The sequence below is a fragment of the Lissotriton vulgaris genome, chromosome 9 (assembly GCF_964263255.1).
Source record: "Lissotriton vulgaris chromosome 9, aLisVul1.2, whole genome shotgun sequence".
NCBI classification, from domain to species: domain Eukaryota; kingdom Metazoa; phylum Chordata; class Amphibia; order Caudata; family Salamandridae; genus Lissotriton; species Lissotriton vulgaris.
The window spans coordinates 1,033,260,673-1,033,282,480 of record NC_141697.1 but is presented as its reverse complement, the minus strand read 5'-3'; the positions used below and the strand labels follow the sequence as shown (position 1 = coordinate 1,033,282,480).

The 21,808-nt window shown below is 36.9% G+C and overlaps 1 protein-coding gene across 5 annotated transcripts in view; it reads right to left on the bottom strand.

Annotated features, from left to right (window-relative positions):
- ATP2B2 (ATPase plasma membrane Ca2+ transporting 2) overlaps positions 1 to 21,808 on the bottom strand; it is a 1,489,679-nt gene that overhangs the window by 455,565 nt on the left and 1,012,306 nt on the right. For 2 of the 5 annotated variants that reach the window (XM_086938947.1, XM_086938945.1), the window contains exon 8: positions 3,343 to 3,384. The exons of 2 other annotated variants lie outside the window; for them this stretch is intronic. In XM_086938947.1, the coding sequence (XP_086795073.1) occupies positions 3,343 to 3,384 (42 nt within the window). Of the gene's footprint in view, positions 1 to 3,342; positions 3,385 to 14,633; positions 14,727 to 21,415; positions 21,449 to 21,808 lie in introns of all 5 variants that reach the window. One more of the 5 variants, XM_086938944.1, reaches the window with a different exon arrangement.

The following is a 21,808-nucleotide window of genomic DNA, read 5'->3' as shown; positions in this document are numbered from 1 at the left end:
ACACTAATGCATAGGGCATTTTTTATACCTACCTTCAATTTTCATTCTTGTCTTTTTAATAGATAGTTTTTGTACTTCATAGATGTATTTATAAATAGGATAACTTGGGATGGGTACCCACTGAAACACCTTTTATTTATAATTTTAGATTATTACTTGAAATTATTTTAATGTCATTCAATTCTAATAAACATTCCCAACACTCACACAGACCACAAAACATATTATTTTACATATTTGATTGATGTAATGATAGAGAGGGGTGTAATGATCAGGTGAGTTAGTGCTTAGGTGATGTGGAGGAGGGGTTCTAGTGGTAGGGTAAATTGTTAAGATGTTGTAGTGGGGGTTAAGCCTGCAAAGGTTGTATAGGTAACACAATGGTGCTTTCCAATCAAATACATTGGACTTCATTGGTATGTCTAAATTAAACCATATTTAGCAAGCAGAAATGTTTTCCTGAATCAGTGTAATTTCAAGGGCAATGCATATTAGCTTTTTCCAACCACTTCTTCCCCACCATTGTTATTCTTTGGATATGCACTGATCAACTATGTGTATCCATTACTACTGTGGTCCAACTTAAATGTAAATGTTTGTATCTGATTGGCAGAACCCAATGGAAAAAAATTCTGCTGTTACTTAAGTCCACGATGAGGGATTTTCTAGCCACCCAAACACTACCATGTTTTGAGTTTAAAGTGCTGTCAATGTAGTTACCATTCAATAGCTTAGGTGTATTCCACCATAAGCTAAATAAGTGTCAGTGTAGTGATCTATCTCTTTGTCACAAACCCATCAGTTTTCTTTATTTTCAGACTCTAAACATGTTGTATTTGGACCTCAGGGTCACTGGGACTACTTCTCAATAGCTCCCAGTTGAGTTGCACATGTTAAGCCCTAAAATTTAAATATGTCTTTGGGCATAAATTGTCATATTTGGAATTTTTGACAAGTCAGCTGTAAAATGTGGGCAAATGATTCGTTTCACAAATGTTAAATCTCTGATGTAAACTTCCAGGAGATTGTTTTCCCGCTTTCATGTAAGAAAAAGGTGAAATGTACTTAGCTGTATCACAGATTGATGCTACAGGCTTAGTCCCATGTTTGAAAGAAAGAAAATAGTTTTTGGAATTGGATTTACGGATTTTGAATGAGCACAACGATTTTGCACTATGTATGTATAAAAAGTGCATTTTGTGCACAGCATTGTTGATTGGTGTTGTGAATAACATATTTTTGTTTCAATCAACTACCACAAAGCTATAGCAGCAAAATCACTAAAGGTTGCTACCATAATTAGAGTTTGAATTGTTTTTATGAATTGATTTGATTGTATATTTTGAATTAAATTATTTTGAATGTTTGATATCAGTATTTCTTTGTTGGGATCATAGAGATTAATTTGATTTGCTTTAGCTAGCTTGTCAAAAGCATCCATGAAGGCACATTGTGAATAGGGAAGGGTGATTTAGGGGAAAACTAAGAAACTTGAGCCAAAAAAAGGGTTCAGAGCATAGAAGGAGCATGTCGAGTGTATATCAAGGAACAAGGTGTTTTCTAAGGATGGAAACCTGCATCCAACTGTCTCTTTTCGTCTTTGCTGTCCAGGGAGAAAAGCATTTTTATAGCTGTATAGTGTCTCCCAAAGAGGTGGACTCTAGGAGGCTGGAAATGGAGATAGAAAGATATACAGAGTTTGAGAAATTAGCTGCTGGGTCTGTTGATGCATTGTCATTAAAGCAAAATATAGTAAGATTAAATTGTCTATATTCAATGGTGAAGTGACTTCAACCGCTGTTAGAGTCCACATTTCAGTTGAACCAAAATGGGTAGGGAGCTATCTTGTAGGTACATTTTGGGAACTGCCAGCTGTGGTGTCAGATAAGGTAGCAGCATTTTACTCAAATATGCCACTGGCTGTCTTGCTGTACGTTTCTGTTCCAAAATGGTGTACAATGGGCATGGCCACAATAGACATCAATCCATAACAGCACTTACCTATTATTCGAAAATGGTACAGCAACAGCCCATACATTTTGGCAAGGAATTAGCTGATCTGACAGCTACTGGGATTGCAACAACTGAGTGTCATTGAGAATATGAGTTAGATGTTTTTTGACAACTTTAACTTTGGACATATATTACACCTTTTTTTCAAGAGTTTTACACATGGGAAGGAAGGAAAAGTATTTATTATGTTCTTGGTTATTCAGATGTTTCTTTATTGGGCAAATCTTCATGAAGCTGCATAGGTAGGATTATCAGTGTGGTAACCGCCTTCAGGTAGATTGGTTTATTTGGCTTGTGCCTGCATTGCGGTAGTCAACACAGTATGTGGTGTGGGCATACATATCTGGATCATTTCAAGACCCAAAGACAATTACTTCCAGAGGCAATTTAAGTCAGTTCTGTATGGGAGTGAAGATGATGGTTCATTTAGGATGGCATACGACAAAATAATCTATGCATGCCTGTTGAATAGTGTTCCCGACATTTTGATACTATGATGTCTTTATCAGGTTAGCATGGGCACTTTGAAATAACCTATGCCCAGACTAAAAAATCAAGCATTATAAGCTGTCCATGTTAAAACACAACCTTCATGGACCTCTGATACTTTAGCAAAATGTGTTTTTCATGCTTATGGTGTACACTTGCACTACGCAAGCATGAACAATGAGGGTTTCATCCTTATCAATTTACAGCTGCAGAAGGCTCTGAGGCCTTCTGTGAGTAAATACATTTTTCCTGTAGGGAGATGGTTAATAAGCATGATTATATTTCAAGATGACTGGCACCGGGAAGAAAGCTTCGCTGTAATTGCAAATGTTGTCCTGTGTCTGTGAGTAGCTTCATTGGGTGCTACTGAACACATATTTCCAGTGTACACTTTCAGGTCCTGATTTTGAAGTGGATGCATGTGTCCTTCATCCTGACAAATATTATAGCTCTTTGTGAGCTAGGAATATCTAGCCAATCATTGTTGAAATAAGCCACTTAGTTTCCACGTATTTGCTGTCTCCTGTTTACCTGATATTTTCTTGCAATTTGCCTTGCTGTAAACAGTCACTGTCTCAATTTCTGAGGTGTTGCAAGGACGCTTAACCCCTTCCATGCTGGGCCGATTTTCCTCGTGTGCTAGGCTTTTAAAGAATCAATGGCTTTATGACGGCCCCCAGCCGTCATCAGCACACGAGCACTGTAATGCATGACGGATGAGGGCCGTCATCAGCATGGAAGGGGTTAATATTAGTGTCATATACAATAAAACATGATGCAGCTCAACAGGTTAAATTAATCTTTATGCAATTAGTCAAATATTGAAAGAAAAAAGGTTACCTTTGTTCTGGCTGTTGTCCAGATTCCCATCCTGCATTTTGCCTACATGTTGAAAAATTTGATAGACAACAAAAAACAAACAATAAACAATCAACACGAAGACAAAACACACCACAGTGAAAATGAAAATAATAGGGCAGACAAAAAGTAACAAGATGTGATTTCTATGCACATTAATGTCCCAGAGGCATTATTAATGTGCATTCATTTTAACACATGAACAAACTGATAATTGGATGGATATTCACAAAAATAGGCTGCCACTCTACCAGCAACTAACAGAGGCAATCTAGATCATCCACAGAGGAAATAAACTATGGTGCATATTTTATGGGCAAAAGGAATTAACGAGATAAAATCTAATAAAAAATTCAACACGAGCTGCAGGTCTTTCCAAAACTCAATATCTAGTCTTCCCAAATTTCAGAAGACTATGCGGGATATCTATTAAACAGTATGGCCTACTAAGCAAACCGAGCGCTGCAGGGGAGAAAGAAAATTAATCTTTGGAATTCCTGCAACATTCATGGAGTGCTTGAGCCGAGCGTTCATGTAGTTTACTGACTGCTATTGTCCTTTTCCACCCCTTCAACGGAAAAGCTCTGAAGTGACTGAGAATAGACGCAAGCGCTATATCAAAAAAGCTGCAAATAGCAAAATATAAGGTTTTGCTGTTATGCAAGAAAAATATGTGCCGTCAATGTTCTTACTATATGATAAATAAATAAATATATGAAGTGTCAATGTTTTTAGACCTAATAACATAATTAACTTAACCGCATCGCTGCGGCGGTCATTTTTGCGCTGCGCGACTTTTTCACAAAAGCCGCGTTACATGACGAGCTCAGCTCGTCATCCGTGCACGCCCCCCGTGGCTGATGACGAGCTGAGCTTGTCATCAGCATCGAAGGGGTTAAACAGGAAAATGATCGTACCTTGAACCCCAGCAAGATATACGGTGCAAATCAACCATATTGAAATTCCCATTTGGTTTGAGCGTTGATGCAGCAATTCGTTTGTGTGTACCATTCGTTTTTCATACATCAATGTAGATGGTATAGGGAACCAATAAAAATGAACTGACTAATACATCCTTTGTACGACATATGCTTTTCTGATAGAAAAGCAGAGTACAGCTCAAAAACAAATATGCTTTTTTGCATCCACTAGGCGGGGAGCTAAACCCAAAGCAGATTATTGCCCATGAAAATGCTACATAATACATTAAGAACGTGTTAAACTGTGATCACTTGTTGTTGAACCAAAAGTAATCCAAATGTCCTATGTAACTCACCATCAAATCCAATTTTTACTTGTAAGTTAAAGAGCTGCATTTTGGAGTGGACTTGTGTTTTTTTTCTCTTTTTACATATTTTGGCAAAAAAAGAAATACATATTTGAAACTATGCAAAGCATTGTACATAGAGGAATGAAATGTACATGGATTTGTTCAAATGGCCATTTGACCTTAGTAGTTGTAGGAGTATAACAGTCTAGACAATGTTATTTTATTGGATTATCCTAAACAAAATTGCTTTGTTCAAGTCGTTTGAGTTAAAAACCCAGGAAACGACCCTATCCATGTGTGCTGTTCTTTGCATATTTTCTGGTGCTACATGTTAACTAATTAATGTAAAATACCACATGCTAAGGGAAACAGACCTCCCCCTCCGTAATTAATACGGTTATCAGGTTTCTGGGAAATGACTTTAAAGGAGTGCCGATCAGAGGGTTCACAAGTTGGTATCTAATATTTAGTTTGTGAAAGAAAATAAGAGACCGTGGGGTCTCAGAGCTTGCATCATCCCATTCCTGCAGACAAATTCACAAAAGGCATTTGAAGAGTGTATACTAGTACTCCAGTGGCACTACTGCATGCACTAAAAAATGCAATTCACAACACAATGAAGGGAGATTTCTAACTTTTCTATAAGGCATTCTCCACACCATTGGTGGAGACTTCTGTACACATAACTATAGGATTCACTAGTAAGTGTGGAAGGGACAAGGTGGGGTGGGGGAATACTTACAAAATTGGTGGGATTAAGGGAAATGTAGGGTTTAGTGGACATGCACTTACAAAACACACAACCACATAAAAGTAAGACAATTGCTCATTACAAAATAAGCTTCTAATTCTACTTCTACTACATCTCTAATAGTGATACAACAGGGCTAAAAGTTCTACAACCTAGCCTTTGAGTAATCAAACACCACACATGGCCAGCCACAGCCAGTACTGCAAGACACTCCAATACAAAACTGTTAGACCTGTCAGCCTTAGGGTGGTCTTCCCTCAAACCTTTTACCTGCTTCTATCCATTTTTACAAAAATATGTTTATGTTGGCCTTAGGATTTTGTGCACTTTACCACTTCTAACTAGTGGTAAAGGGCTTGTGCTCACTCCTTTAAACATGGTGAAATTGGCTTGCACCTAATTGGAATTTTTAATTTACTTATAAGTCCCTTATAAAGTGGTATACCAAATACCCAGGCATGTAAATTAAACGTTACTAGTGACCTGCAGCACTTACTGCGCCACCTACTTAAGTAGCCTCTTAAACATTCTCCAGGCCTGCCATTGCACCCTGAATGCAGTTTTAAACTGGATATTAGATTTGACAATATAACCCTCTTGCCAAGCATTAATCTCTCCTTTTATTGCATGAAAGTAAACCCTAAGGCTGGCCCTAGGTTGCACATATGGCAGGGTGTATTGCAATTAAAAGGTTTGACACGTACTTTTAAGTTTTACATGTCATGGTAGTGAAAAACTCCAAAATGTGTTTTTCACTACTGTGAGGCCTACCTGTTCCATAGGATAACAATGGGTTGCCTTATTACATTTAATCAAAACCTTACTACATTTTTAACTTTTGATAGGGAACAAGTTAGCATTTTATATTTGGTATCTATTAAACTGTAATTAAAATGTTCTCGTTAATGGTAAAGTTGGATTTTCCATTATAAATTTGAAAACACCACTTTTAGAAAGTTGGCATTTCCTGCTCTTTGTCATTTGGTGCCTGCAGTCTTTTGTGGGTCCCATGACTGGGTGTCGTTGTCAGTTGGACTTTGTGAATTCCTCCCAGACAGTCACACAATAGAGGGATTAGGTGTACCTGATTGGGCCATCTACTGGCAGGATGGGTAGAACCCCACTTACAACTGAATAGGCTATGCTCTGACCTCAGTCAAAGGGTATGTCAACACTGCATTGTCCCTGAAGCCAGCCTGGAGCCAGAGCAGGGGAGTCAGGAAATTCCAAGAACTTCAAAGAGAACCATCAAGAAAATTCTCCTACTTCAAAGAAGGCACCAAGTATAAACATAGGGCATTCAGACCCACTCTTCAGTTCACTTTCTGGACCTACAGAAGGACTCTCAGAGGACTGCCTGCTTCTGTGGCCTGCTGTGTACTGCACAAGTCTGCTTTGCTGCAACAGGAAGAACTGGTTTGCTGCCTCGAGACTGCCTTAAACCCTCAGAGGCCTGCCCTGCAGCTTGAACCCTGCTTCTCCACCTGAACCAGGGACTACTAGAGTGACTAGAAGGGCTAGTTTGTTGGCCTCCTGTTCAGATGAATAAGGATATAACAGGCACCCATCATCTTGAACCAGCACCCGGAATCAGCCTGAGTGAGTCTTAACACCCCATGTGGTGACACTCCAGTCCTAAACCTATGGTGGTGGTGCTAAGGGTGCCCAGATAGCCATAATACAAAACTTGGGACTGCTCTAAAAACCTAGGGATGACCAGGACAAACCTGCTCATCTATCCCCCCAATGTGCATTGCCGGTCGGCATGACTTCATGGTAGCTCTCCCTACGTTATTCTCTGCACAGAAAATGTTGTTCAGTGTTCCTTCTCCAAAGGGGTATCTGGCTTCCTGGAACTCTCATCAGCTAAAGCTTCCAGCTTTGGCCGGCTAAAGACGGTTGATTCCCAAGAAAGTGTTTTCGTCCAGCTGCTCCCCAACCACAACGATCCTTTCTCAAACACTGCCTGCAGCCTTGCCCCGCTGAACTTTACCTTCTCAGAACTTTTTATTGTAAGTCTGAAGCAAAGTACTGACTAGGCCCAATCCACTCTTGGTATCCGAACTGTGCTCCATGACATTCAGCCATATTTTTCTACTTTGACCTGGTCTTGCACAACTAGATGTCCGCAGTTGGGGCTTTGCTCTTTTAAGGACTAGATTTTACTAAAATCTTTAAAAACTCATAAATCCAGTTCTATTGATGGGATTGTTGTCATTTTAGTATCAAATAATTAGGTAAAAATTAAATTATTTCTCTAAATTGTATATTATTTCCTAAAAAAATGAAGTATAAAATATTTTAAATTGCTTAAATTAAAAATTAAAAACCCAAGTATAAGGAAGTCTAAATGTTATTAATTTTCAATTTAACAGTACACTTGCATTTAAAATATATTAAATTATATTTCTAACTGAGTATAAATGTCTAACATATGTTAAAATGATTCGAAAACATATTTTTTAAATATATTTATTACAAATTAAATAAAGTAATGTTAGTGATGGTAGGTGATTTTAATGTTAAAGAGCTGCTGAAAATAAAAATGATGAGAAAATTAATCAATATATTTAATTTATTTCCAATTTAAGTGATATTAGATTATTATTATATTTTTACATGATTTTACTTAAAACAAATTCCATTCATTTATTTTTATAACATGGTATACTTTGTTAAATGTCCTATATTTCCTATAGGGAGATCTCCACTCAAATGCAGGAGGTCTCAGCAAACAGTAGAAAAATAACTAAAAGTACAGACTCTTAAGCCTACATTTACATGTAAATCTCCACTCTGAAATGATGAATAGCAAAAAAGTGGACATTTACCTTTCTATTGAGAAGTTGATCTAAATGTCTTTAGATCTTCCAACATACCTTTGTTTATCAGGCCCATTTTGATAGCATTTAGTAGTTAATTACATGTTTTCTTATTACAAGGAAGTTCTGATAGGTGTAAACTGGTAGCTCATACTCCCCCATTCGTTATGTGAAGAAGCACACATGGTGAAGCAGTATAGTTGACTTTGGCAATTAATATTTAGTACCATAAACTAAAGCATGAGGGTTTCTCAGAACCCTATATCATTATTTTTCCAACTGAGATAAGTGCTTCAGAATAGATTATCGGAAACATTTATCAATAAATGACAGTTAAAGGTTTGCAAGCACCCCAGGGACTTCATCATAAATCTACTGTTTTGAGTCCTACTGTTTGAAATGTGATGCCTCATAAATGTCTAGTTTTAGTTAACAAACTGTGAGGGCAATTGATGTCCCAAGACAATGACTTTCAGACTCATTTGTGGAATAGTGGCATTCTTTAGCAGGGCTCTTCATCTGCCTGTCAGCATCCCAGATTTCCTGCTTCTAACAAGAACCATATTGAATTACACAGCTGTATATTGGTTTGTCTTTACGAGTGAATATTCAGCTTCAACCCCTTAAAATTGACTCCAGGGGATCCAAAATAATGCATAGGCAGTGTTGGAAATCGTCTTATGCATAACTCGCAGAAAAGAGAAGGAAGAAGACTATGTTTAGAGTAAAATATGACTTGATACCACTTATTGGTTCCAAGGTGCAATTAGAGCCCCCTGAAGTTTACTCATTAGCAGTTCAGTTCATTTCCAAAACCCCATGTTCAAGGAGTTGTATTCAATGGACACAATTTATAAATTCGGAAATGAAAAGGTTTTTCTGTGCAGTATTTTCAACACCTCTGAATACATTATGTGCATCCTTCACTTGCTGCAGTATGCAGTAGAGGAATTTACAGGAAAGAGTGATCACTGAACTGTATCCTGCATGGCTGCACGGCCCATGAGACCATGGTCTGCTATCACCACGTTAATGAGTAATGGACGGAAGATGTTTTTTTTCTGCTCAGTCAGCACATTCCAATCGGCTATGTAAAAAACTTAATAACATTCTAGGCAATGATCCAAAATTGTATATCAAAGATAATGTTCACATAACGGGAAACCCAGCAATCACTCATTGACTGTCTGATCTCTGGCCGCTGACATTACTTTCTGCTGATTCAGCTCCACTGGTCAAGAGTGGGGACATATGTGCAGGGTTTTGCTGGCACTAAAAGGTGCATGTATGTTTCAGCATTGTAGAATTTGTTTTCTCAGAAACGTAAAGTGAGATCAAATAGTGACAGACGGATAGAATAACAACCGTCTTGATGTCACACTGATTCCTTCTTTACAATAGCAGTTCCAAGGGCCTCAATTCTGAGATTATCACGAGGTAATGATTGTTTGTAGGGATTCATTTCACATTGAATTGTATGTGTTTTGGGGTTAAAAAAGCTAAGTATGGAACCATTTGCATTGTTATCTACCTCTCTATCTGTATCTGTGATCCTGCTTTGCAGCATTACTGGATATAAAAATGCCCTATTTGCTTGGTCACCCCCACACACGTTTTGCTTGATCTCATTGCTGGTGTATGGACTCTGAACATTGCAGCACTGTCTCCAAGCACAAAGTTTATATGCTCACCTAAAACACATGCAAAGTTGGCTAATTCAAAATTGGCATATTTAATGTACCTGTAAGTCCCTACCATATGGTACTCAGTGTACCCAGGACCTGTAAGATAAATGTCGCTAGAGGACTCCAGCACCTGTTCTGCCACCATTAAAGTGACCAAAAACGAGCCAATGAGAATAAAGGAATATTTTGCTACCCATTGCATTTACAACTTTTAAACAAGTAACTATCTGTCTTATTCTGCAGTGCTTTTCCAACAATAATGCTGCTGGCAGTGCCCTCTAAACCCACCTTTTCAAACTGCCATGTCAGCAGACTCCATTTTCTCTTTCAGACCCTTAGAATAGAATTACTAATAATGTTGTCCACTATTTACAGAGTAATTGTTGTCATTCGTAATATTCTACAATAAATATTTTATGTATATCTAGTTCAAATAGTTTTATTTTCCCCTCCCCTCCTCTACTTTCATATATAAAAGTCATCATTCTAAAATTGAGATAACATTGACATGTTGCTCTATTACAAAATTCCTCTTTGAAATGCTATTTATTACGATTGTTTTCAATAGTAATTTGTACACTCTCAAATGTTATTCGTAGTAACGTGTAAATCATTGTAATATTTAACCCTCTAATATTGCTTTTATATAACAATGCTAGAGTTGTCACTCCAACCAATTTCCTTTCATTCTCGCTTCCTCTACCACGGAGTGTTCCACATGGTTCCAAGAAAGAAAGATAAAACACAGATTTTCAGGATATCCCAAAAAAATGCTTTTCCCTTTAAATTACTCTAAAGGGAGCTTATCCTCATCGTCTGTGTTAATCTGAACATATGAAATGGATGTGACCCACCGGGATCTAAGAGAGACACTCCTCCTAAATAGAGCTCACCCTCCTCTTTGCACTGTACTGACAAATAACGAGCAGTTTTTTTTAGCAGGATTCCAGAGCAGGCCTATGACAACAGTTTCAGGTTTCATTTGGAGGTATGCAAGTACGACCTTTTGTTTTACTCCTTTTAACATGAGAACTGCATCTCATCAAGGAGGCGTGGTTTGGAGTTTCTGTATGATATTAATGTTAACTCCTATCACGTCCACTACATTGCACTAACAGGTGCACCATATTCATTTAGCATATTTTTCATTAGTGTTCAAGCCTTATGCCACGTAGATGCCCATGCCTTGTAGATGCCGTTACCAACGTTGCTCGAGCGAATTATATATTTCCATTTGAAATAAACTCAATCGAGGAGTTAAGTTTCGCCTGGAACTGCCCATCAGCTGCGGAGACCACTGAGATCAAACTCCAACAGCAGAGAGGGATGGCGGTGGCCTCAACAAATTGCTGTTGCTGGGCGAGTAATCTGTAATCATGGAAGAGACTGCACTTTCTGCTGCAGCTGCTGATACAGAGCACAGTGATGCCTCCCAGAGGACCAGAGCCATTGCGCGGGAAGGAAATAAAACCGCCCATTCATGAAGACCTGTGGTCCTGGTACCTTCAATCTAAACTAATTAAAATGTATTGCTTGGGCAGTATTCCCCCTTCCAAGTGTTCTCAGTGTGCATTCATATAAATATATCAGACTTTCCTATACCTGAACACAGCATTGATTTGCTAAATGTCAAGGTATTTCATAAGGGTTGTCAGTAACTCTGATTTAGTATGCCCTACAGGTATCCAACTCGGCTCGAAACGCCAGAGGCAAGGTTTTCTTAATGTTAGACGTGAAACGTATTTCCAGTCAGTCACAGCTAACTTTGGAAATGATTATGGACAGGTGATTCCAGGGAGGAAACTGAGCTAAAATAACGGGTTTCCTAGAGTTCAAGGATCACATTATTCCCCTCAGCAGTGAAGGGATTTCTTGAAATTAGCTCTGGGACTACAGGGCAGCCAGCACCTCATATGGTGGAAGGAAGCAGGACAATTGTGTTTTGACATTGCTTAAGAGATTTTAATTGTTTCACTCATTAAATGGGTTGATTATTGAAAAACACTGTAGGGCCATTCCCAAAAGCATTTTAGAGTTCAGAAACTAGCACTAAACGAGAGATATTTTATTTACTCGCGGGTGTCTTTGTGTAATGTCCAACTCTCTATTAGTCAAAGTGTAAGAGGGAAGAGTCCTTTCTATTTGTGCTAACTGTATATGCACATTCTCAGTGCATTCCAATTTTAGATGTCCTGGGGCACATTCATTAAGGCAAGTAATAGCCCAGAAATAGTAATACATGCATAGTCTTTCACATACTCTCAAATGCCATTGCTCCTATGAGACAGATTTAGAAAAAGGAACAGTATTCTTCAACTGTAAGAATGTATCCTTACATATAGGCTTCCGTTATACCTATTCGGTAATCATGGCATTAAGACTGCAGAGAGAGAAAGATAATAGTCCTCCTCCACCTTGGTAGTTAATATTTGAAAGCCGATACCTAATAGTTGTTATTAAAGTGTGTAAGCCCTTTCTCCATCACTTTAGAATCTAGTGCCACAATTTTACCATAATCCTCGGGTCATAAAAATGGTGGGCTCATAACAGCTATTCAAAATGAGCAATATATTATCAATGGTGAGTCACTTTAAGAGCCTCTGACTTCCAACCCCTCATGTGGGGCTTGTAAATATAAGCTTGCCCTTTTAGCTATACATTGAAACTTTCTTTGAAAAACAAAATATGAATTCACACCTCTTCTAAAGGTCAAAATCTGAATGGAGTTACATGACATTTCTTTTAGGTGAATAAGATAGTCAAAAGTATTTGAGTCAGGTGGTGTTCCTAATGGGTTAAATTACTCATTGGTGGCTACCATATACCCACAGCACCCTCACAGACAAGCCTATCATATGTTCCAATGTTTGGGAAAAGAAAGATTCTCGGTGTAACTGATGAAGATAGTTGAGCCATGCCTAACTATGACCAATGCTCATATTCGAAAGGAGCTAGTCTGTGAATATTAAACATCTTTGTTAGATGTATGACTGTGAGTGTGCTCTTCTCTGAGATATGGTGGTCTAAATTGTTAAAGATGTGTTTGAGTTATTGGTGTGTTATATTTGTGTGGTGCCATGAGACTAAATTACCGCATTTGAATTTAACAAATTGTCTCTTATAATACAATAGACCAGGAATTATGCTAGTATTGTAGTCTTCCTAACATTTTTTTTCTACACTGATCAGAAAATGTCATTACCTCATGAAATTACAGATGAGAAAATAGTGCAAGCACTTTTGGACATGTATATCCAGTCATCTAAGACATTTTCTTCTGTTCATTTCTGTACGTTTTTGTGTAGTTGTGTGTTTTTCTCTTTCTCTGTTGTATGTAATGCCTTAGACAAGGTTAGCCCTCACAAAAAGGAAAACAATATTTTAGGCAAGATGGTTGTAGTTAAAATAACTAAGAGAGAAAGATAAGTTGTTGATACATGCCATATACATTGTAATATAAAATATACCAAAACATAGTAGGTTTGATAATGAAAAAACAAGTTAACAATACATAAACTTTTAGAGTTTATGAAAAAACTTCAATAAATATGTTGACTAAGTGGCTAAAAATAAACAGAATTAGCAAAATAAGACCACAATCCTTACCCCTATTAGTATGGCACCAAGCAAAACCCCTCAGCACAAGCTTTTTTTTATCTTTAGTTTAAGATCTGATAGAATCCAGAAGTCATAATCTATGTCTTATTCTAGATGTAGAATTTTTGATCTATTTTTGTCTAAAAAGAAATTCAACAGATGCAAGCAATTAAAAACCTCCAAATAAATGTAATGAGATTAATAAACACAACTCTATCATAAATACAATTTGGTCCTGCCCATAGCAGAACTGGAGCAATACCTTTAATATTTAAATTCCGAAAGGGAATAGATTTGAATTTATGGCCTTTTGCACAACAAACAGGAAACATAACAAGGGACATTTTTCATAAAAAAGGGTGTGATTTTGCCTGCAGTGTTTTGATGAATTTGGTGACTGCGTTATTGAATTTTGTGAGTTAAAGTCCTTTCTCATCCACAGAATATGCACAATTTTGTCAGAATGGGCGAAAACGTTGTAACTAATGTCACAGCTCCATATACCTAAAATGAGTTCAATATCAATGGCCACAAAATCTGAATACTCAGAATTCTCTAGCCACACTATTGACATCCTCAGCTAGCTGTTTCAGGAAAATATACTTTTAAATATTAGAAAAGCTAATTAAAGCTGAAATTGCATAATTACACTCCACTACTATCAGTAGGCATATTTCAGTGAGTAGTAACTTTCAGATTAGTTGTAATTTGTGCCAAATTCAAAATCATTTTCTATTAGCTGCCTAATGCAAACCAGTCAAAGATTTCAGCTTGTGGTAGACTGTGAATCTTTTTAGGTTTTTAAACTAGACAACAAACTTAAAGAACTATAGCATTCATCAACATTGTATGTTGAGATTGTTTTATATATACATATATATATCATCTCAAATATTAACTGTTATAATGGAATGACATTAAGAACTTACAATTAACATATACAAAACATTGCAAGTGCAACAGGAAAGAGTATAAAATCTGGCAGCTTGCCCTAAAAACTACAAGAGGGTAGGTGGGATAAGAGCACTCACAGGTTGTCACGTGCAAGTACATCTCTGTTTAAGTTAAGAAAAGTATGAGATTTTAGTTTTCAAGAGAGAAATCTATAATCTATCACATTTAAAAAAATCTCTATGTCTTTGACGTACCATTGACCAAGCTGGAATTTGCATTATCAGTGATATTTGCGCCTGCTGCACCATCTGTAGTAGAAGGAGGTGGGGGTGTGGGATGGGAAGAATCTACCAAGTAACAATGGGTAAAAGAAGAATAAAACAATAGCATGAGCAAATTCACATGACTGAGTAAAAGGACACTTGAGAACGAACATGGTCCCTCCTCCACACTTCCCCAGCCCACAATAAATTTGAAGGCAACATAATGTATACACAAATGAAATGTAATTGAACATATTGAAGTTAAACCAAAAAGAACCATAAATGGCATATTTAAAAATGAAAACAATGTGACATACTCATTTAGTAAGTATAGTGATTGTGACATTCAGTATGTAATGTTTTGGAATGAACTTTGATACTGCATGCTTCATGTTTCTTTGGATGAGTGCTACTACAATTCTTGTTTATTTACACCCCACTAAGAATTGCACCTTCCGATTGATGCCTTAGGCCATTTCTTTGCAGGGAAACCCTGGTAAAATCATAGTGCAAACATTAATTGCTGAAGTAATTCTCTATTCTGAATACTGCAGTGATTCCTCTCTGTGCCTCATGTTATCAGCAATTCTGAGTGTGGAATTACCAATGTGTTTTTCTGCATCACTTAATACCTAAATTATTGGGCTGTCTTTGCGCTATTTTTTGTTACATGTTTCCTATCATATGCTGGGCACCACTATGCCCCACACATTTTGTTTTCAGGGATGTAGTTGGGCTGGAAAAATAAAACTCTTATCAGTGAAATCCTGCTTGGAAAAAATCATATTTCTGTTCTGTTAAGCGCCAGGACGCCCCTTTGCTGGGGCATCTGTGCGCTCTATAAATCCGGCTAACATAACATAACATAACATAACATGTTTAAGTGAAACCAGACATGTTCCTAATGCTTTAAACTGGTTGACTATTCAGTTAGAAGCTATGAATTCATATTGCTTATTATGTTAGGATCTGGATGGAAAGCAACTTTGATAATCTGGGTAAAGTTCTTCATATTTATTATGCCTTATTTGATGTGGATTATATTAGCTGGCAGATAATAAAAAATCCTGGGTGATCTTTCATCCCTCATAATTTTGACCTTAAGCATTTATAATCTCTTTTGGGAGTCAATATTTCAAAAATATAAATGTTAATAAACGAAAATGTAATTTCTGACTACCAAAACAGTTACCAGAATAGTTTGATCATGTTCAGAACATTTTATTGTCACTACACTGCAGGCTGTTCTAAATACATGTTTTTATAATCAGTAAGGAAGTCCTTTCTCATTTCATGAAAGTCTTAGACAGTATTAGTAACTTATTTAATAATTTTTTGACAGGCAATGAACCCACATAATAGTCTTTGAATTGGGTGTTAATAATAGAGTTGTTGAAACTGAGCAACCATTCTTGGATTTAAATACATGTATATCTACATTTCTCAGGCATATTTTTTTTTTCAGGGAACATATGCCAGATCCTATTTGACTGTGACATTAATTTTAATACATCTGCATGTATTCAATGCAGGCTCTGCCACTCTATTTTGCAGGAGTATTTCAATATTGAGTTTAAGGGTAGTCTAAAATATAAAGCATTTACATAATTTAGGATCATAAGAATTACAAGAGAAGAAAACATTTTTGTGTAGGTTTAAATTATAAATACATTTCTTCTGCTAGATCATTGACTCTTGCACAATTGCCTAACACTAGCAGACCAATACTATTTTTTTAATGTAATACGAAATTTTTGCTACTCCTATCCTACCTGGACAAATTGACGTTCAAGCTTTCAGACGTGTTTACATAGTCTAAACATGCACATCTGGTGTTTGTTTGTTCATTATTGAAAATATTAATTATTGCAAAGTAGGGCACACAATGCTTCAATCCATGCTTTCAGAGGATAATCTTGACACAATACTGAGACAAAAATGACTCCTTATTCTAATGTCGGCCGGCCTTCATGTACTTACAGATGTAGGGTAACTGTTATTGTATCGGTTCTATGGTGGGTTTCCTAAAGAGTGGATTGAGGACTAGGAAAGGTCTCAATAAATGAACTGCGAGAGATGCAATGGGCTGGAATAAACTAGTATGAGATAGACTATCAAGAGAACTACAGAACGTTTACATGTATATTACGAATGTATAGGAATTTACTCATGAAAGATGTGTACTGATGAATGTTAAATGTAAAACATGATGAAGTACTCTTTATTTATATGCTTGCTTTTATGATTTTAATGTTCAAAATCGAATAAAGCTCGTTTTGATTTGATTTGACTCCTTATTCTACAATGTGCACACTGAATACAATCCTCAGACAAAACAAGTTGTATAGTTTAAGGATGCAAAATGGTAAAAAACTACAAATATGTTTAGGGGAGCTTAATGGTAATACTGACAGTATATTTATACTTATATCTTATCTTGTGTTGGGCAGTATGAACTCTTACGGATATATTTTCTGCATGCAAAATAACATTAGACAGATTGCAGAAATGCCAAAACATTTATAATGGCATGGCATATGTTTAAACTGCACAAGATATGAAGAATATAAAAACGTTAATAGTAATTTAAACTGCTTTTAAAATATATCCTTAGGGCCTCACCTGCCTAGAATAAAATACAGTAGTCCGTCTAAAAGTTTTTAAAGTGTGTTCAAAGTGAATAACAGCTATTTCAGCATCAACAAAAATGTATGATTTTAAGCAAGGATATCTTATGTCATACAAGTGTGTGTTATGAAATGGAGTGTCTCTAAAAGCAAGGCATGCCACTATAGTTGTGTCGTCAAGCACATCTGCACAACATAGAGATAACAAGAATAGAAGAAAAGAAAGCAAGTGATCAAAAGATTAGAGCAGATTGTCTTCATGGTGCAGGAAGATTATGAATTTGTTCCTGATTTTTCTAAATTTGGAGAGGCAATTCTCCTGCATTTGGATCCATTGAAAACTACTACCAAGCATATACCTATGTGTTGTGGTGCTTCAACTTTCAAACTTGTCTTGGAATAAGGAAGAAAACAATGGTAACGGTTATACAGGAGCGCACAGCGTGTAAAAGCAGTCTTTTTTACGAAAGTCCAAGTGGTGCTCAAAGCGGGCAAGAGTCCGTTACCAAGACCCTTATGTATAGCCAACAGGCTACAGGACAATGCACGGGTCCTAGCTGATACGCGGATTGGACTGCGCATATGGTCGATATTTTGTTGCCAGACTTGGTGAATAACAACGGACAGTAAATCTGATGAACTGCATTCTAAGCTGCGAAATTATACGCTGCATTTGCTCAAGTTGACAGAGCTTAGCTATACGTTATTTGGAGAGAAGTGAATTTACTGATCCACTTGGAATTTTATTGCCCTGAAGAAGTCAATTGTCATATACTGACATATTATGAAGTAATAAAGAAAAAGAGTGAAATATATGGATCTGAAGTTTACTTTTGGACTATTTGAATAACTTTTGAGTGCTTGGTGGAAATGTGCATTGTCTTGGAATAAGTGTGGAGGGTATTAGGAGGGTGATATTGTCAATGTATACGAAAAAGGTAAAATTCGGGGAGGTACACATTCGGCTTGCACTCTACATATTAAAAGTTAGAGTTACATGCATGTTTTCTGACGTAATTCATTTGAACCATAAAGTAATTGTCTTTGTCTAACTACATATATTCCCCACATCCAATGAAGAACTATCCCTTACTGAGCCATCAAATGATGTTACAAAGGCTAACACTCATGTCTAAGAGTTTAATTTAGAATTTGGCGTACAAGTACTCTGCCACAATCATTACAGATACTATATTTGACTTGTAATAAAGTTAATGGGACATCTTTCAAGTTGCTACAGAGAAACCCGCCCACCAACTCTAAATCAGGCCTTAAGTACACCAAGACAAACCAGAGAAACCCATCCACCAACTCTAAATCAGGCCCTAAGTACACCAAGACAAACCGCATAACCAAAACTGCCTGTGAACTCACCATCATTGGCTTTAAAACCATTCTAATAATCTTTTTAGGCTATGAGGCTAATACTGATTATGCATGTAAATTGAATCATTTTTTGTTTAAATGTCATGACGACATCACTTACATACAAAGGATTTGCACCATAAACTAAGACTCTAAACTCAACCACTCCAACACAGCCATCTAACATAATGGTCTTAAATATTCATTTCCTATATATCAACCTACACCATCATAACCATATAATTATCACAAATGCCAGAAGCCTCAATGTGATTTTGTTTAACTGAACCAGTACACATTGTTTGAAACAATTCATGAAAACCAACACACTTCTAGTGTAAAATAAGGACAGATCTGCAAGGCATAAAGTATCTGAAGATATGGCAGTAAGTACACTACTAGTTCTAAAATTATCACTAAAAATAAAAACAACTTCTTAAACTGTCAAACTGCACTCACTGTCAATATGGGCTGTCAACATTTGGGAAAGTTTAGAACACATTTTAAATGCATGGACTTGGGTCTCTCTCTTCCACATTTACATTTCTCCTCAGAATATATTTTTACATTCTATGGTTAAATTGTCAGTCCATATCGGCCAGTGGATTTGTTTTACATCTACTGTGTGCATCCTTACATCACAATTGTAGCCCTACTCACAGTCCTCTATCTTGAGTCTACTTGTGTGATTGTTCAATGGTCTGCTGGCATGACAAAGCTCACTCAACTCACACCCACATTGGTTTCCCAGTGTGCTTAGGAACAGAAATGTACTTGGCAAATATTTCATACCAGGTAGCAGAGAATCTTCACTTGGTCATAAACTGACACGGACTATATAGCTCCTCTGCAACAACCTCAAAATCAGGTCCACTTCTAGGTCTACCTAGAAAGTCCAGCGAGCAGCAGCTAAAATGGATACATAAGTCAATCATTGCCACCTTGCTGAAATTGTGTACTGAAGTTTGCGATAGACACCCCTGACATTTGCCCAAGGCATTCAGCTTTTGTTAGGATGATTTGGCATGCTCTATCCTGCCCACTCTCTTCCGCTGTGTTCTTCCTGCATGCTCTGACATAAAATGAAACACAGTTTCCATAATCTGCAGGGAATTTGCAATATCTGTGCCTATTTCAAAATCTACATTTTCCAGAGAACAATTTGCGCTGCAAATCTGGATTTCCTCCAACTCTTATCCCTTCTCAAGAACTCGCAGTAAACCCAGAAAACACCATCATCATCCATCCCATAGCCAAAATTCTACCTCTGTTAACAATCCTTTCAACAATAATAGTTCCCGAGGAATTGAAAATCGCTCCCTCATTCAGGCCCCATATTCCAGCTTCCACCTGGAGTGCAGGAATTCAATGCACCTTACCAACATAATGGCATAACTCAACTGCTGGGATGATATTTTAGCAATAGCAGCCACCAGCATTATGTTTCTCAAACTAATATCTACTTCTGTCTAGAGAAAACATCTACGATAATAATAATACAGATTTATTTCTCAATTTTTCATGGGTATCATCTGAAGCCACGAGTAATGGCTGTCAGAAATTGTAACACTACAGAAGCCTTTACTAATGTAATTACTTTCAAATTCTGGATCAAGGCCAACTCCACAGTCAAAAAGGGTTATATATACTTAAAACATGGGGAAACAATGACTTGCTTTTATTGTGTCTTCATCTAATTTCACTATTCATAAAATAGGGTTGTACATGAATGCAGATAACTCCATTTATAAAAATGTGTGAAACACGTGATATCTGTAAGAAGATTATGACAGGTGGGGAAAGACAAGAGCAAACCAAGAGTGAGAGAAATTCAGCTTTCTGAAAAGCACTGAAAATCTATAACATTTTGTTCCAGCTGTATTTCATGCTGGCATAGTGGTGGATTATTTGGAGCAAAATTCTGATTCGTTTAAATCTTTGGGTTTGCTTTCGGACTTGATAAGAATTCTTCTGTTAGTTTATCACAAGTGTTAATCTTTCAAAGTGACCAGTCGATAGAGGTTAATATAACAGAAGGATTTCTAGGTGGATATGCCAGCATTTTTAAATTGCTTTCCACTTTGCAATAAAATCAGTAATCTCAGTTTGTGCCCTAACTGGTGTTAGCACCTGAAGGCGGATTAAAAGCAAAGCGGAATTTTGTCAATACAAAAATGGTTTTTAGGGAATACCTTTGCCAGAATTTGTGCAGGAAACAATTTAATATTTGCCCAGCTCATAGGATGCGAAATAGGAAACTATGTAGTAAGTATTACTACTTTATACCTCAATATGTGATGCAAAACTTGGCACAGTAAGGTAATACCACACCCAGTAAATACTGCACCCTACACTGCCAATGTCTAATCGGTGCCAGGGTTCCCTCCCCAAATAACAGGACACTCAAAATGGGACTCTGAGTTCTCCATGCATGAATATATATGCTTGTCACTTGAATAGCCCAGGAATCTTACACTTTCTTCAGTGCATGCTAAATGACAATGCAATTGTTTTTGCTGAGGGTAATACATTAAATTAATCTGTTCAAAAGCAATCATTTTTTACTGCATTTCTTCAGCTCCATTGGTATCTGATTGGTTGATAGATCATTCTAAAATAACATTATTAGGTTCTGAGGTTCTCACTAGATCTAAAGCCCATATATCTCTATAAGTACCTTTGTAAAATAGTGATAATGTGTCTTATTGTATTTAAAGGAAGTATTTAGTTAACATTGCTAAAACATCATCCTCTTAACTTTTTATTAGTATTTTACTCTACCTGGAATTTGTGGTCCTGTCTCCTTTTTCTCACCTGTATGATGATTTTGTGAGAATGTTAATAAATGAATGGATACACAATGACATACAATTTGAAATGCCAACATTTACGAATTGTAAGTATGCCTACTGCATTAAACAATTGTAGGAGCTTGCCACCTGAAAGTGTTCAATAAAGCCACCTGAAATATCATATGTAGACAAAAATGACTAAACATAAACAGTAAGTCAGTATCAATAGTTAGGACAAGCCTGCTTCCATGAAAATGTAAAGTTTTCCGAAAGACTATGATTGTAGAAATGTGTAAAATATTTGTTTTATCAGATTCATATAGTGGGTAGAAGGCTCCACAGTCCTAGGTGATCTCATTCTATTTACTTGTGTCATTTCTTG